This window comes from Nymphalis io, chromosome Z (assembly GCF_905147045.1).
Source record: "Nymphalis io chromosome Z, ilAglIoxx1.1, whole genome shotgun sequence".
Lineage (NCBI taxonomy): Eukaryota > Metazoa > Arthropoda > Insecta > Lepidoptera > Nymphalidae > Nymphalis > Nymphalis io.
The window spans coordinates 3689197-3706147 of record NC_065918.1 but is presented as its reverse complement, the minus strand read 5'-3'; the positions used below and the strand labels follow the sequence as shown (position 1 = coordinate 3706147).

The following is a 16951-nucleotide window of genomic DNA, read 5'->3' as shown; positions in this document are numbered from 1 at the left end:
ATTGCCAGAACTATAAATAGCAACAAACGAAATATTTAAAAATAAATTATATAAATGAGCATAAAACTAAATGGACATATTTGGTGCAGAATTTAAAAATAATTAAATCATTCTGTAAGGTTTTAATATCAATTCAATTAAATTTAACATTTATTATTATTGTTAATTAAACATATTATATATATGACACTTTTATATAGCTTTTGACAGCCTCGTTGATTTATAGTTCCTGGGTGCAAACCTGGTTCGTACCATTAAAAGATTAAGTGGCTTTCCACGGTGCGTGTTTCTGCGGATTATTTAAGAACGGCCGATGACCCAGGCCCGTTGGTTTGACTAAGGTTTTTCCATGCGTGCGTAACGATCTGTTTCGGTCTAGATATTTGAAGTCATTTTCTCGTTCCGAAATGCTTAGTGAGAAAGAAGAGAATATATCGCTGCAGCTAAAATGTTCTCTGATTCGTGGTGGATCCACAGCACAGCACCGCTACGGACTTGTTTGCGCTGCCACAGACGGTACTTTTCTCAGAGTGCGTTCAATGCAGGCTGGTCCACATCCATAATATTACGCACCGTGGGAAGTCGGGTAAGGTATTCCATCGATAAATTATCAGTAGCTGCCCGGAGTCTGGAAATGGAACTTACATATTAAGTTATATCGTTTACGAACGATGTTTTCAGGACGAACAAGAACTAGATTTATCTTGTTTGTTTTTAAGATGTGATGTGCGTGCGGAGCTGCAATCACTTGATGTACGGAAAGCTAGCGGACCCGATGGAATACCAGCCATAGTGCTGAAGAAGTGCGCAGCGGAGCTGTCTCCTTTGTTAACGCGCCTGTTCCAACTTTCTCTCTCTTCGGGAAGTGTGCCGGAGGCTTGGAGAAGAGCTAATGTGCAAGCGGTTCCCAAAAAAGGGGATCGGTCTGACCCGGCAAATTATCGGCCAATAGCTATCACCTCAGTACTTTGTAAGGTGATGGAACGGATTTTAAACAACCAACTGATTCATTACCTAGAAGATCACTCTTTAATTAATGATCGTCAATACGGGTTTCGACCAAAACGGTCCACAGGTGATCTTCTAGCGTACGTAACGCACCTCTGGGGTGAAGCTATCGACAAGCATGGAGAATCGTTGGTTGTCAGCTTCGATATCTCCAAGGCTTTCGACAGGGTCTGACACAGAAGTCTTCTCTCCAAGCTGCCGGCATATGGTCTGCCTGCTCAGCTATGCACCCGGATTGCCAGCTTCCTACACAAGCGTAGCCTTCGTGTTTTAGTTGATGGTTGCGCTTCACAATTCTATGTAGTGAATGCTGGGGTCCCCCAGGGATCTGTGCTATCTCCCACACTCTTTCTTTTGCATATCAATGATATGCTCTCTCTTGGGAACATACATTGCTATGCAGACGATAGTACAGTGCATGGTGGATACCACGGACGCGCAGTGGCTGGGCGAACGGAAATTGAGGAGAGGCGGAAGAATCTTGTCATTGAACTCGATAGGACGTTAGAGCTCATCGCCAAATGGGGCTCTGATAATCTTGTTGAGTTTAATGCCAAGAAAACACAGGTATGCGCTCTCACGGCGAAAAAGTCAACATTTTCCCCTCTTCCCTCCCTCTGTGGTACTCCGCTGGTGATGCAAAGCAAAATCGCCATGCTGGGGATTGACGTTCGCTGCGACCTTAGTCCAAGGGATTACATCGAGGCTGTTATAAAAACAGCTTCACGGAAACTCGGAGTTCTGAACAAGGTGCGGCGTTTTTTCACGCCACAACAACTGTGCCTGCTGTACAAAACACAGGTACGGTCTTGCGTGGAATATTGCTCGCACCTTTGGGATGGCTCCGCTAAGTACCTACTTGAGGCCTTGGACCGGTTGCAGCAACGTGCCGTACGCATTATTGGCGACGTAAAGGTCACAAACACCCTTGAACCTTTACAATTACGTCGTGAGATAGCAGCACTGAGCGCTTTCTATCGACTGTATCACGGCGAGTGCTCTGAGGAATTATTCTCTCTAATTCCTGCTTCCCCCTTCCTACTTAAGTCCACGCGAGCTGGTTCTCGATGTCACCGCCTAACTGTGACATCAATTCCATCGCGAACAAAGAAATTTGGCAACTCCTTTCTTTGTCGCACTTCCAAAAAATGGAATTCCTTACCAGCTCACGTGTTCCCCTCCGCTTACAACCCGGGTTCCTTCAAACGAGGCGTGAAGAGGCATCTTACGGGCCGGCAAGGCGAAGGCGGCTAGTGCAGAACGTTTTTCCCGTCTGTACTGGCCGTCGTCGCGTTTGGACTCTACTACCATTTACCATCAGGTGGAGTAGAGTCATTTGCCCTCCCGGCGAATATAAAAAAAAAAAAAAAAAAAAGATAAATATAACTTATTAAATACTTGATTTCCAAGAGAAAGTTGCCAGATTAGATTATTTCTTAAGCGTAAAACTGTAAAATATAATGACTGTAATATATAATGATGTACAGAAATAATTATTACATTTAAAAAAACGGTAATCTAACTCTATTGATTTTTCACACAGAAACAAAATAAATAACATGTTTAACGTAATCTATTGACGTTTTACAAATTGAACGAGTACTTTAAAAGTTGTTGAATAGCCCATGAGAAAAAAAGACGCGTTATGAAGCATAGTAGTATGGTACGACCGAAGATATCGTTTGGCTCGATACTTACAAAGTTACAGCTATTGTACGGCTATTCTCTAAGAGCAGACTCGAAACTCACCGCAGAAATCAGTCGTGAAATGTCTTAAAGTGATATGCGACATTGACCATAATAATAATAACATTTTAGAATATAGTATATCATTATAAGACGGTGACATTTACGCGTGAGAAATGTAGGGAGTTCTAGATTTATTATTATTTTTTATAACAGAATAGCAATGATGTTTTATAAATAATAACATTTATTACAAGTTTTATTATTTATTTTATAACACGGAAGTATTATAAAATAAATAATTTATATAATTATTAATTAATAATTATTACATAATTTAATTTGTAAGTACTATCATTAAATCTAGTATTATATTTGTACAGAAAGGAACTCTTAAAGCGCTTACAGAAACCGGGCGCTGAAAACAGATGTAGGTCACAATTCGCATTGTCATCGGCAAATCAAATATCATCACCATATATCCTAGAGCACAGTCCAGCGTTAACGAATGTAAAATTCATATATGAACTCACGTTTGGTAAAAAGTACGAAACAAAAGCCTTTGAAATATTTATATGAAACGAAACTTTTGTTAACATACGACTGTTATATGCGAAATCAAACAAAATACGTCGTTTTTATATCAAAATCGTCAATATTAACACGTATAATAATTTCGAATTTTAAGAACCATTATAAAAATGTAAAAATTAAAATTTTAAGCATTGCCACGAGGAGCCAGCTTATGGTAGCGTCACCATCACCAAAACATCGGCACTGTCATAAGTAAACACAACTCCTTCCACCGTAATAAGACGATGAAAATAAAATGAGATCTATGAGTATGTATCTCTTGTGACTGTAATAGGGTATTACACCAATATTTAAAAGTGTCTCAAATAGATTATATTTAAGTTTTACATTTTCAAATTTCGCACGTAATTTGACGAAAACGCCATATTGCTTTGTGGTCATGACGTCGGTTGGCTATGTAAATAAATGTTACGTTGGTTACGAAATAAAAAAAGTACAAAGCCTATATACACTGATCAGTTGAGCATTTAGATTTTATAGTTTACATGGCGGCTACTATTTCACGGGGCGTTCGAAAACAAAGTAAAAAAAACTGAAAACTTAGAATTGAATTTTATAATTTATTTTGTTACTACATTTTCCGACTGTTTTGTCTAAGCTATCTCAATAATATATTTATAAAAAATTTTTCACGTAGGTACCCTTTAAACTTAGCTATGTTCCGGTTTGAAGTTTGGCTGTAGATTAAAAAAATGAATAAGTGATCTTACCAAAGCAAGCTTGCACAAAACCTTGCCAACAATGGCGGATTTACCAGCAGGTTGAGTAGGTTTGAGAAAAAAATCTATGCTATATATGTTATCTACCTGCATATAAAGATTGAAGAATTTTGTTAATTGAAGATGTTTGTTTCTTTGTTTTAGTCACATTATTATTGCCATCAGTTTATTTATCGGAGCTCACTCACTATATATATATATATCTTTAGTGTGCCTCGATAAATAAACTGTGGCGAAGACATCTGGTTATGAACTTTGATTAGCTTACAGGGGTACAGATCCTAGAAGGTTCTAGGTCCATATACTGGTCGGACCAAAATAAGTTATTGGGTTTTCCGTCAAAAAAATTTTAGAAGCAGTTCACACTCTCTCTCGTGCCTCGAAAAACACGTAACGTCGTTGGTCTTTGACCTTACTCGTAACTCTTACTTGTCGGTTTGGATTGCTGTCCCCTCGGATTATGAGAGCGAAGGAATAGATGTGTTGTAGTTTAGGTCGTCATCATATATTTTGCTTGTGAACATTACACCAAATCTAATTAAGAAATCCGGAAGAATGATGGAACTTTAATGACGCTAACGGACGTAACTTAAAAACGTATAGGGCACTATTGGAACATTCTAAAGTAAATGTATATAAAGAGTCGAAACAACGACAATGTTGGTCATAATGTTTTTGTTTAAATTAATTCATTGGCAACGTTTACTATCCTGAAATCCTGGAACGAATAGGTACGCTTTTCTATACCACGACTAAACAGTAGACTCGGCAATCGACAAAAACTTTTTACCTTTTCTCATAACAAAAATAGGTCTTAATTCATCAGTATATAGACTGTAGTAAGTTAAATAAGTGTTTGCATCTCGTAAAATATAATTGATTATTTTATTCTTATTTATTGTGTTCATTTATGTACCACGTAATTTGTTGCATCCAGTTTTATGTTAAAAAAAAAAACAGTTCCATTATGCGCAGTATAGAACGCCATCTTTGGCACCCCTATGAAAGAAACACAGATAAGCTATTCATACCTATAAGTAATTTACATTCTTAATGCTGGATATTTCGATTTTAATATCGTGTCTAATCCGCTATTGATTCGACAGGTTTAAACAGAGGGAGTTATATCAAACAAACTCATCGTACCCTATGTTCGCAGACTCGATGCGTAATATAGCGATCAGTGACCGCCGCGCGTCAATTTTCGACGGACAATCTTCCTATACCCAGCGAAATTCTCGAATAGAACTTTATATAATAATAACTTAATACCATCTTTATCAGAATGATATTAGAGCTATTATAGCTTGGGCTATCCATATATCGAGTTTATATTATGTTGATGGGTGTGTTACACCAAACGTACTTCTCTTTATCGCCCACGGCAACGAATTTATTGCCTCCATTGGAGAATGTTCTGATCTAGAAAAATTATGATTGGATTCTTATATAACAAGTAATATATTATACCAAGGCTTTTATTAATATTAAAATATTGTTCAATTTTGCGGAGATATTATTAAAGTTATACGAGGAGTTATTATTTGTTTATTATTGATACACAAAGCGCTCAGTTTAAAATCGAATATAGATCAAAGCATTGTTTATATTCGTTATATACTAATAACAAATTTAAATAATGCTTTGTTTGTAAGCTTTAATGTTAATATATTTAATTTAAAAGTAATTTGTCTTGTATTCCGTTAAAATTTGAATTGTTACTTTTTAACATAATTATTATAGTAAAAGTGTTGTGTATTTATTGCAATATATTTCTGTTATCAAATTTAACTTTATACCTTGGAAACTAAGTTTTTATGTCCATTGTTGTGTCCTGTAATTACACTAACTCTTTAAATTAGAATGCGACAATTCTACTAAGTGCTTATGCGGTAGAATACCTTAGTGTTATATGAGTGGCACAAAGCCGTACCACCAAGTCTTACTTAATAGAAGTAGCATATAATATGTATAAAGAAAATATTATTACAATTTTTATTCATAGGATATTCAAGTTACATTTTTTGTAGGTTGCAATCGGTTCACTATAATTTAAATCGTCTACATTAACAACAAACTAATGTAAAATTTTCTCATCATACCTAACTTTATTTTGTGTTTGTTGTTACATAAATGGGTTAAGTTAAGTTATTTAAGGGTTTTAAAAAACCCATAATTTACGTCACATGATATCGTGTCGATGTCTTACGTAAAAAGGCGGAAGTGACACATTCGGCTTTTTACTACATCTATTGTAAAGGCTTAGTAAAGTTGTATTCTATATTATGTTAATTCTATTCTATGTTAAATATATATTATCTTTAAAAAAAATACTTACTTAGGTCCATGTCAAAGTAAGTAGCTAAAGCATTAGCCATTCCTTACGACCTTTCCTATGTCTGCGTGAATGTGCGTGTTTAAAGATTTGACTGTAAGCATTGTGTACGGTCAGCGATATAACCTCAAATCTAAACACACGAAAATGTCATTTAAGATATGTGTATATATGAATTCATATGCTCAGCGTCAAAAAATAACGCGAATGAAACAAAAACCAAAATCCACTTTAGAATGCAAAAATCTCAGTATCTCAGTTAAAATAGTAAAAACAAAAACGTTTTTTCCCCCTTTTCTGACGTGTATCTACGCTATTTGAGCGCAAAATATTATGCCAACAAAGACTTAACGCCTGTGATATTGATATATGATTTATATATATGGGCGCATATCGACAATAATTGTCAAATTTGTCGTTTAATTTTTTTCTTTTTATAAATGTCTAAAGCACGAAATTTATATTCCAATAGTTATTGGAAAATATTAGACCATTATTTATCAAACTACTAATATTTAAATTATAGTAGACTGTTTTGTATGTTGGAAACTTTTAAAGACATTTTTGATGTTTAATTTATTGTTAAAATATTTAATTTACGATGGCAATATTCAAAATAAAATCCGGTAGAATTAATATCATTATTCTAAATCCAATTTAATTATTTTACGCTATAAGTAATACTTAATTTCATTTGATTTCTGTTTGTTGTTTTGTTTTTATAATTTTTGTAAAATAAATCATCTCGGCTTAAATAAAACTAAATATTTATTTTGAATATTAAACTCTAAGGTGACCTTATGGTATAATATTCTAGACCGACCGATTTTGGCCACTGTTAGTTGTTAATAATGCGAAGGTCGTTTTGAATTGATTGGAAGTCAAGAAAAAACGCGGTTGCATCACTGGAAATACAAAAAGACGGTTTTGACTTCTGTGTAATTATCAAAAAATAAACTTATTGTAAGTGAAGTTTTTTTATATACAATATAAGTTACAATTCACTATTTTATGTTTAATTTTGAATACATTTTTGATGTTCAGTTGTCATAACATATGGAAAAATATGTTTAAGGCTTAATTAAAGGAGCTGGCGTACACAGGCTATGCTGCGGCGACCCCAGAGAGTAATAGCGGTGAGAGCGGTACGAGGCTACCGATATACCGAAAACGGCAACTCTTTTCGATTCGCGATCCGCCCTGGGAACCGCAGGCGAAGGTGCTATCGGATGTGCCCCGGTTCCTGGTGGAAACAAGGGTGAGCGGTGACATTCCAGGTGACCGCCGAGGTAAAACAAATTAGGGCCCTGGATCAGCGAGCCCTGTTTTGGTGGTGGAAGGAGGATCTGGAGTCCACTTTAGCAGGCCTGGCAACAATGGAGGGGATCTGTCCCCATCTCAGTCACTATACTGTTTTGTTAAGCAATGCACGGTAAATAGTAGTAAAAAGCCTGTTATATAATTTACCTACCTACTTACAGAAAACATGGTTTTACGGGATGATTTCTACGGATTTTGCTTTATGAACTTTCCGTTGTTAATAAAACGAAATAGCTTAAAAAACGCAACTGTGAAATAAATATACCGTGTATTTCAAAAAGGTCGCCATTATCTAAAAGTTCAGTTTTATTAAATGTTTTTTTTTTTTGTAGCTCATTACTACATTCGTTATTTCAGAAGATAAATTGTTTTCCATTACACGTAAAAAACCTTTTTTTTTAAATTAATTTGCCAAACCGGCTGATAACAATGTTAAAAAAATATAAATACGTACATCATGTCAATTTTTGTGAATTGACATTCTTATAATTTTTTTATTTTATAAATAATGTAAAATTATATTGAAAATTAGAAAAAACCTTATTACTTAAAAATGGTAACCTTGGGACAATAACTCTTTTTATATTACAACAATTTGTAAAGAATTATTAAAATGGCGAGGTTGGTTGTACTTGATTACATTATTTATATTAAGAGTTCAATTTTAGTATTAACGGCATTGTTAGCAGCAGCAGCATTTAAAATGTTATAATAACAGTTGCTGCCCGTGTACTGGCACTGGAGGCAGCATGGGCATCCCCGGCAAGTCATCCCTACCCCTCATATGTCTCGTGCCACGTGGCCCTGAAAAGGAGACAGCTCGGCTAGCACCGCCCCGCGCCATGGCGGGATCATCCAGCACAGATAAGAGCGATTTCCAACTCCTCGATGAAGACTACATTAAAAAGAACTTCAAACTGCCGCAGCGAGCCCTTTATCTTGATCCTTTTAGGTAACCAAGTCACATAAATAAATTAAAGAAAGCCAACTTTTTGTATTTTTTATGTAAAATATTATAAACTCGTTCCGACGTTTGCATGTAATACTTACACCAGTACAAGTAATAAATTTAATATTTGATAATTTTAATATTCATAAACTTCTGAGTTTTTTTTAAATCTAATTAAACAAAATATCATTCGGTGACAGTCGTTCGGATCTTTTTTATTTTAATCGTGGTAAAACTATTTTTTATCTTAATCAAAAGGCAATACCAATTACCATCTAAAATCGATCATATTTTACGAAATCGGATATAATAATAAAATATGTAATTATAAAATATTTTGATTGAAGAACATAAATAAGTAATTTATAACACACGGATTGAACAGTTATTATTATTAACAGTAAAATGCTTAAAATGAAATACCTCTAAACAAAACTTACCTCAAAGCTCCTTAAAATATTACTATGATTACATTTTTGCATGCTATATTAAAAATATCGTTATATTAATATCCTATAAAATAAATTTAATTAAATTTATTTTAATATAATTTAATCATATGCTTAACAGACGGCCACTCATCACTTTTCCCATGACCCAAGAAGATGTAAAGCACTTCAATTTAGCCCGCAAATATAAGATCAACCAGCAAATTCTTGATGGGTTCCTCGACCCTAGTGAAGCAATATCTGCGCCTAGTGTGTTTGTATGTATTTATTGAGCTATTAAGCTACATAGCTCTGATTTATTACCTGTACAAAATTTAGCACATATGTGTAAAAAGTATAATTATATGGTCTTTTTTTCAATTTAGAAATGTGATACTTTCTTAAGATTTATTTTTTATAGCCATACGCAAAAACCGAATCTGAAAAACGAAAAGAGGCGGAAGAAGACGAGGAGATCATTTATATTCTACAATTACCAGACTGGGAATACAGATGTCCTGTCCATAATCAAACTGTTCGGACTCCAAGGTAAAGTTTCTAATGAACTTTATGAGATTGTTAGCTCATAATTTTGCCCGAGCTTACAACTTGTAGTTATAGCATGTTAGCATGCAGTCTTGTTTAAAAGATTGGTAGCGACATCTACAGAAATCCAACCTAAAACAAACTTAAGTCCCTAATTAGATTTTTGAAACGTAGTTCTTAAATTATATAATAGATGGCGCTTTGTTACTTTCACACTTAAGTAAATTTTTACTTGTAGTTCACAAATAACCTTCTAGATGTCACTATCACATAGGCTTGATAAACCTTTATATAATAATTTTGTTTTATAGATTTATTTGGCATTCGTGTAAGAAAACCGATAAGACGAAAGGTGGCGAATTAAAAAAAGGAAAAGGACCATTAAATAAACCAAAACCCTGGCTCCTGAGTAGACACACGGACTTTGACTTATTGTCCCAATGGTAGCACAAAAATATTTACTTAAATTGCCATCTACCAGCACCTTATCGGGTACCTACCTGATAGGTAGGTTCGTGTTATTCAGTGATGTAACCAATTTTATACTTACAATAATGTGTTAAAGTAATAATGACTCCGAGAAAAAAATATTAGTTTGAATTTATTTAATTCTTTACATTCCATTAACAATTTTTTGAAATAAAACTGTTTCTGATAAAATTTTGTGTATTGTGCTTATTTTTCTACCGATTCGGCTTACAATTAATTCACGGCCTTACTTATAAACGTCGCTACTGTGACTTTGCTTAGCGGCTGTTTAGTTAATCTTAATTTAATTTAGTTAAATTAATTTGACACTTAAAAGAAGAAGATAGCATTTTTTAACTACTCACTCGTTATGTAACGCTAAAAGCTTTCAAAAAAAGATATCGACGGGGAAGTCTCCGTATTACCGTGACTCCGTCACAATTTAAACTGTTACTAAAAAAAAGTTAAAACTCATGAAATGTAGGCAAAACTTAGATTAGAACCGATCTAAGTTAATACCTATTTGTCATCTATAAGCTGTCAATAAAATATTGGTGTGGCCTTCTTTGTATCATACTAATATTATACAGATAAGATTGTATTTGGTTTTTTTTCAGTTTTACGCAAAAACAACTAATCTGATTGATTTGGTATACTCGTATTATATACCTTCTCCTCAAAAAAAAAAAAGGGAGAGGAGGCCTTAGCCCAGCAGTGGGACATTTACAGGCTGTTACTGTACTGTACTCGTATTCATCACTCGTCTTCGTAGGGACATTGCCTATAGTCATCATATATTACAGTTCTAAAGACGTATCCTACTATATTTCATGAGAGGAAAGCGAGGGTTGCGGGCAGTTCAGCTCGAGCTTAGTCTCTAGTCAACCTTAGTTTTATAAAATAAATTAAAAAAGGTGAATTTAAAAATTACAAACTAGGTAAACCTCATTTGTCGACTAAAAAAAATTAGATGCCAAAGAAAGTTCTTATTAAATATATAGTTCTTATATACTTAGCGGACTCCTTGATCCAAACAATAGCTTTGTAAAAAAAAAGAGACGCGCATTAATTTAAAACGGCCTCTTGTTGGTGAACAGAAAGGTAAAGTAATTAATTCATTATTGTCGCAATTTATGATTTGTTAAATGTGTTAAAATATGTTATTTGAATTTTTAAGAGTAATGGAGTAAGTTATTTACATCATTTTGTATGATTTGGTGTTCTATTTTTAAAAAGACGAATTCGACGTTCTTATTAAAACAGTTTTACTTCTGGATACCATTATTATTTCAGTTTGAAATTATTTTGAATTCGAAAACAATAATATTTTATTTTAAATAATACTCATTTGAATGCCTATCAAGATGAATACATTAATGAAGAAACGAAACACAAACTTATTCATTTGACACAAAAAGTGTCTCTGTAACAGATAAAATGAGAATTTGAATTCAATGTATAACAGTCATGTCAGTCTGATAACTTTTTTACAGTGCAAGCAATATGTACTCGTCTTAGGGTCATTAGCGTTTAGTTTTATATGAAAATGTTTTTGGTGGGATATTTATAATTACAATACTATAATTAGAAACTACTTACTTCTTCTGCCTCCGGAGTTCATCATCGTCGGAGGACATGATTTTTTTATTTATTTATAGAATAGGAAGGCGGACGAGCATTTGGATGACCTGATGGTAAGTGGTCACCAACGCCCTTAGACATTGCATTGTAAGAAATGTCAACCATCGCTTACATATCCAATGCGCCACCAACCTTGGGAACTAAGATTTTGTGTCCCTTGTGCCTGTAATTACACTGGCTCACTCACCCTTCAAACCGAAACACAACAATACCAAGTACTGCTGTTTTGCGGTAGAATATCTGATGAGTGGGTGGTACCTACCCAGACGAGCTTGCACAAAGCCCTACCACCAGTTAAATTCGTACTGACTGTTGTTTATACTAGTTATTTTTTGTTTTTTTACAAAAAATTCGTCGTTGTCGTCGTCATTGCACCTATTATTTGTTAATTTACTTGTTGTTATCCTCTGCGACAGTAAATTATATATCGATTTATAGTGTTATTGCGTTTTTTTTTGTACATAATAAAATTCTATTACGTAAACGAGTACTAATACACAATTACTATAATTATTATTAACATATAATAATATAAGACTGGCTGAAGTTAATAGATATAGCTATAGTTCAAAATATATGTCTATTGACATAACTATAATTTGAGAAAAACGTAAAAATATTTTTTCTTTCAAAATTACTGTCATATTACGAAAAATTTAAAAGTTATTTAAAAATTCCTTCAACCGTAAATAGAGTAAGAAAAAGTGAAAATGACTGATGAAATGGATAAACTAGCTAAAGTGTAAGTAAAATAACGTCAACGACAAATAATATCACCTCGTTACCAACGACTACTTTATAAACAAAGTTTCAACAAATGCAATTATTTCAATCGATTCATGATCGTCTTCGAGGAAATCAAGTAAGAACTCCTACTAAGGGTAGGCCCTATCACACCGTAACCATACCGTATTTATATTTTAATACTAAACGACAAATAGTTTGTGTCAAACCTACATTCTGATCTTGTCAGAGACGTTTTTGCTGTTGGCAAGACCAAGTAGCAACAGGCAACAAGACAAATGGTATCTGGCGAGACCGCTCTGTGACACGACGTCATGTCGACCACAGTATTCTTTTAAGGAAAAGCTAGTAAGTTAAACGTATATCTCCGCCTCGTGAGAAGGTTTGGAGCTTATTTTATCACGATGCTCCAGTTTAGATTGGTAGATAAAATGTGACTTTCATATAAAGAATGCAGGTTTCCTACCGATATTTTCCTTGACCATAGTATCAAGTAGTATCACATAGTTAATTATTTAAAGAAAAACAAATTAAACACGCTTATTTATTTTATATTATCTTATATACCATCAGACCTTTAGCTAGACCAGGATTTGACGCTTTTGACATGTCAGCACCATTATTAGTACAAATGAATTCAGCGGGTAAATGGGAAAATTGTAAACCGGATAATATGGATGAAGAAAAGCTAAAAGCAGTAATCCAACATCTAGTGAACTCTAAATCAATCTCTGCCGCTCAAAGTTATTGCTACCAGTGTGCAGCTGAAAATCAGGTTTTTTAAATAAAATATTTATTTCGGTCAATACTTTAATTTACAGTAGTGATGCGCCAAATATTTCATTTGTTATTAATTTAAACTGCGTATTTAAAAAAAGTGCCGTGCCGTGCGTGTGCCCTGGAGTACCGGCTTAGAATAGTACTCCCCCAATCTCATCCCGTGGGTGTCGTAAGAGGCGACTGAGGGACGGGGAAAAGGGGGGATGGGCAGCAGCGTCCCCCCCCCCCTATAAACATCTTACCCCCCTACTGCGCTCGCCAACACGCCTGCCCAGCGCGGCGAGTATCGTCAAACCCTCCTTAATGGCAGATGCGCCCAAAAAAAGGCCCCCAGTTACCGGCAAGCCCGCTAGGCCCGACCAAGGTAGCGGTCGCGGTATCGGCAGGGCAGGGGGTGCTAAGAATTAAGAAGTACTTTCGCGAAGGTGATAACCTCTCCCAGGGTGGTGTCGGTTTTCTAGTCAAAAAGGATCTCATTAGCAGCATTTTGGAAATCAGTAGTGTGTCGAACCGGGTAGCGTACCTTGTCCTAAAACTTTCCGACAGGTACTCCCTGAAGGTCGTACAGGTATATGCGCCAACTTCGACATACTCTGATGATGTGGTCGAAGCGATGTACGAGGACATCGCAAAGTGCCTCAACGACACCTCGAAGGCCCACTACAATGTTGTTATGGGAGACTTAATGCTAAAGTGGGAGTACAAGATAGCGGTGAATCGAAAGTCGGACCTTACGGCTTGGGCTGCAGAAATCACAGGGGGCAAATGCTGGTAAACTTTCTCGAAGCGCAGGGGCTATTTTTGATGAATTCTTTCTTTCAAAAGAAGCCTCAGAGGAGGTGGACCTGGCGAAGCCCCGATAGCGTGACAAGGAACGAGATAGACTTTATCATTTCGAATAAAAGGCACATATTTAGAGATGTTTCAGTGATCAACAGATTTAATACCGGAAGTGATCACCGCTTGGTTCGAGGCACTCTAAATATCGACTTAAAAGCCGAAAGATCGAGAATGATGAGGTCTACTCTCCGACCTACCATGCTCCAAGCTGCTCAAGGCCCCGAAAATTCCAAATGGAACTTCAAAATCAATTCACCGCGTTGGAAACCATAAGCAGCATTGATGAGAGAACCGACACGCTGGTCAAAATACTGCAAAACACATCCCGCAAGTGTTTTCCGCCACAGAGAAGAGACAACGCACCAAAACTCTCTGCTGAGACACTCGAGCTCATGAGAAAACGACGAGAACTACCATCGTTTTTGTCAGATAAGGCCTTAAACCGAACAATAAAAACGCTGACGCGACGCGATCTCCGACGCTCCAATACCCGCGCCATCAAGGCTGCGATTGAGCAAAATCGGGGATCGAAAGTGTTCGCTCGCAAGTTTGGGAGGCCGCGTCTGACAAAACTTAAGACTGAAAATGGTGGGGTCGTTACCTGGGTTTTATGGGCAGTTGTTCTCTTCAAGATCGGATAAACCCGTGGGAATCAGTATTGATGACCAGCGCGCCCCTCTTATGCGCCATTACTCCGAGGAGCTCCCGGTCGTTGACCAAGGCGAGATTAGGGCGGCTCTAGAACAGCTTAAAAACAACAAAGCTCCGGGAGATGACGGAATCACAACAGAGTTGCTTCAGGCAGGCGGGACTCCGGTCCTGAAAGAGCTAGCAAGCCTCTTTAATTCCGTCATCCAACATGGCAAGACCCCGGAAACGTGGAGCGGGAGTGAGGTGGTACTGTTTTTCAAGAAAGGTGATAAAACCCTCTTGAAAAACTACAGACCAATCTCCCTCCTGAGTCACGTGTATAAGCTGTTCTCAAGAGTCGTCACGAACCGTCTCGCCAGACGACTTGACGAGTTCCAGCCCCCCGAGCAAGCTGGCTTTCGATCAGGCTACAGCACCGTGGACCACATCCATACTGTTCGGCAGATTGTGCAGAAGACCGAAGAGTAAAATCAGCCGCTGTGTATGGCATTTGTGGACTACGAGAAAGCCTTCGACTCCATCGAAACCTGGGCAGTGCTCGACTCATTGCAGAGATGTCATATCGATTGGAGATATATCGAGATACTGAGATGTCTGTACAACGCCGCTACAATGACTGTCCACATCCAGGACTGTAAGACGAAGGCGATCCAACTGCGCAGAGGGGTGAGACAGGGGGATGTAATATCCCCGAAACTGTTCACCAACGCGTTGGAAGACGTTTTCAAGACGCTGGATTGGACTAGGTATGGAGTCAATGTAATATCCCCGAAACTGTTCACAAACGCGTTGGAAGACGTTTTCAAGACGCTGGATTGGACTAGGTATGGAGTCAACGTATCCTAGCGTGCGTATCCTAGGCGAGTCTTCCCGGTATGTCGGTCTCGGTATAAACTTGGACAAGACCAAGGTCATGTTCAATAGGCATGTCGTGCCGGGACCGATATACGTCGAGGGGAAACCTCTCGAAGTTGTTAGTGAATATACCTACCTAGGACAGATAATACAAGTCGGTAGGAACAACTTCGAGAAGGAAGCCGATCGAAGAATGCGCTTGGGATGGGCAGCATTTGGCAACCTTCGTCAAGTCCTCAAGTCGTCTATACCGCAATGTTTGAAGACGAAAGTCTTCAACCAATGCGTCTTACCTGCCATGACATACGGTGCCGAAACGTGGACACTAACTGCGGGACTAGTCCACAAATTCAAAGTCGCTCAGCGTGCTATGGAGCGAGCTATGCTCGGAGTATCTTTGAAGGATAAGATCAGAAATGAGATTATCCGGAAAAGAACCGGAGTCACCGACATAGCTTGAAAAGTTAGCAGGCTGAAGTGGCAGTGGGCTGGTCACGTATGTCGTAGGACCGATGGCCGTTGGAGCAGACGAGTCCTAGAGTGGAGACCGCGAATCGACAAGCGCAGCGTAGGGCGCCCTCCAGCCAGGTGGACCGAGGACCTTAAGAAGGTGGTGGGCACCAACTGGATGCGGAAGGCGGAGGACAGGGAGCTTTGGCGCACCCTGGGAGAGGCCTATGTTCAGCAGTGGACAACGATTGGCTGTTGATTGATTGATTGATTTAAAAAAAGAGTTAGGTCAAAAATAAATTTGATAAATTTTTATCAAATTCTTTCTTGTAAGCGATAAAAGCTTATTGCAATAGACATATAATTCTAGTTTTATTTATTATAATTTTTAACTTAAAAAAATGGAATTACTACAAACATTGAACTATTTATTTGTAGAAAGTAAGTGGAAAATCAAACTTTGTACCAGTAATCATGATGCCTATATATCCCGCTGACGAATGTCCGTTCGATATGAAATGTGAAATAGAAAAAATGAAGGAAACTGTTAAAAAGCCGACAAAGAAAGCTGTAACTAAAGAACAAGAAAAGCACGTAGAAGATAACAAGGATAAAAAGAAAATAAAAAAACGAAACTTTGTTCTACAACGTCTCACTGATTTTGATTTACTTTCCCAATGGTAATAATAAAATAGCAACATTTTAATTTTTTTAAGGAATGTAGATTTCGCAGTAAATGTCATTTGTTTTAAAATTAAATCTACTGATTGAGTCTGAATATTTTTTTTCATTGTTCTATATACATTGCTTTAAGTACTAAATAACATTATAATTAATTAGTAACAATTGTGTAGTAAGAATATTCCAAATAAATCGGATTATATAATTTATTAAAGTTTAATGACAACAAATACAAGCAGAAATTATATATTTTGAT

At 36.6% G+C, this 16951-nt stretch overlaps 2 protein-coding genes across 4 annotated transcripts; both read left to right on the top strand.

Annotated features, from left to right (window-relative positions):
* The first annotated feature begins 8131 nt into the window (after positions 1 to 8131).
* On the top strand, positions 8132 to 10239 carry LOC126780343 (uncharacterized). The gene is made up of 5 exons (XM_050504740.1): positions 8132 to 8283; positions 8381 to 8614; positions 9182 to 9317; positions 9461 to 9588; positions 9897 to 10239. Exons 1-5 carry the CDS (start codon positions 8276 to 8278, stop codon positions 10030 to 10032), a joined length of 642 nt encoding a protein of 213 aa, XP_050360697.1. The 5' UTR covers positions 8132 to 8275; the 3' UTR covers positions 10033 to 10239.
* A 2058-nt stretch (positions 10240 to 12297) lies between these two features.
* LOC126780346 (uncharacterized) lies at positions 12298 to 16785 on the top strand. 3 transcript variants are annotated; one of them, XM_050504751.1, is made up of 4 exons: positions 12298 to 12436; positions 12668 to 12786; positions 13012 to 13213; positions 16453 to 16785. In XM_050504751.1, the coding sequence occupies exons 3-4, from the start codon at positions 13046 to 13048 to the stop codon at positions 16696 to 16698; spliced, it is 414 nt and encodes a 137-aa protein (XP_050360708.1). In that variant the 5' UTR covers positions 12298 to 12436; positions 12668 to 12786; positions 13012 to 13045; the 3' UTR covers positions 16699 to 16785. The 3 variants fall into 3 exon arrangements, with proteins under 3 accessions (XP_050360708.1, XP_050360707.1, XP_050360709.1); XM_050504752.1 differs by lacking the exon at positions 12298 to 12436 and adding an exon at positions 12538 to 12556; XM_050504750.1 differs by lacking the exon at positions 12668 to 12786 and having other exon boundaries at positions 12306 to 12436.
* The last annotated feature ends 166 nt before the right edge of the window (positions 16786 to 16951 follow it).

What these genes read in the sequence shown, in the direction of transcription:
- LOC126780343 (XM_050504740.1), top strand. An exon ending in CTTTATCTTGATCCTTTTAG is followed by an intron (nt 8,615 to 9,181) that starts GTAACCAAGTCA and finishes TATGCTTAACAG; the next exon opens with ACGGCCACTCATCACTTTTC. An exon ending in CAAACTGTTCGGACTCCAAG is followed by an intron (nt 9,589 to 9,896) that starts GTAAAGTTTCTA and finishes TTTGTTTTATAG; the next exon opens with ATTTATTTGGCATTCGTGTA.
- LOC126780346 (XM_050504750.1), top strand. Translation starts at nt 12,405, where the DNA reads ATGACTGATGAAATGGATAAACTAGCTAAAGT. An exon ending in ATGGATAAACTAGCTAAAGT is followed by an intron (nt 12,437 to 13,011) that starts GTAAGTAAAATA and finishes ATATACCATCAG; the next exon opens with ACCTTTAGCTAGACCAGGAT. An exon ending in AGTGTGCAGCTGAAAATCAG is followed by an intron (nt 13,214 to 16,452) that starts GTTTTTTAAATA and finishes ATTTATTTGTAG; the next exon opens with AAAGTAAGTGGAAAATCAAA.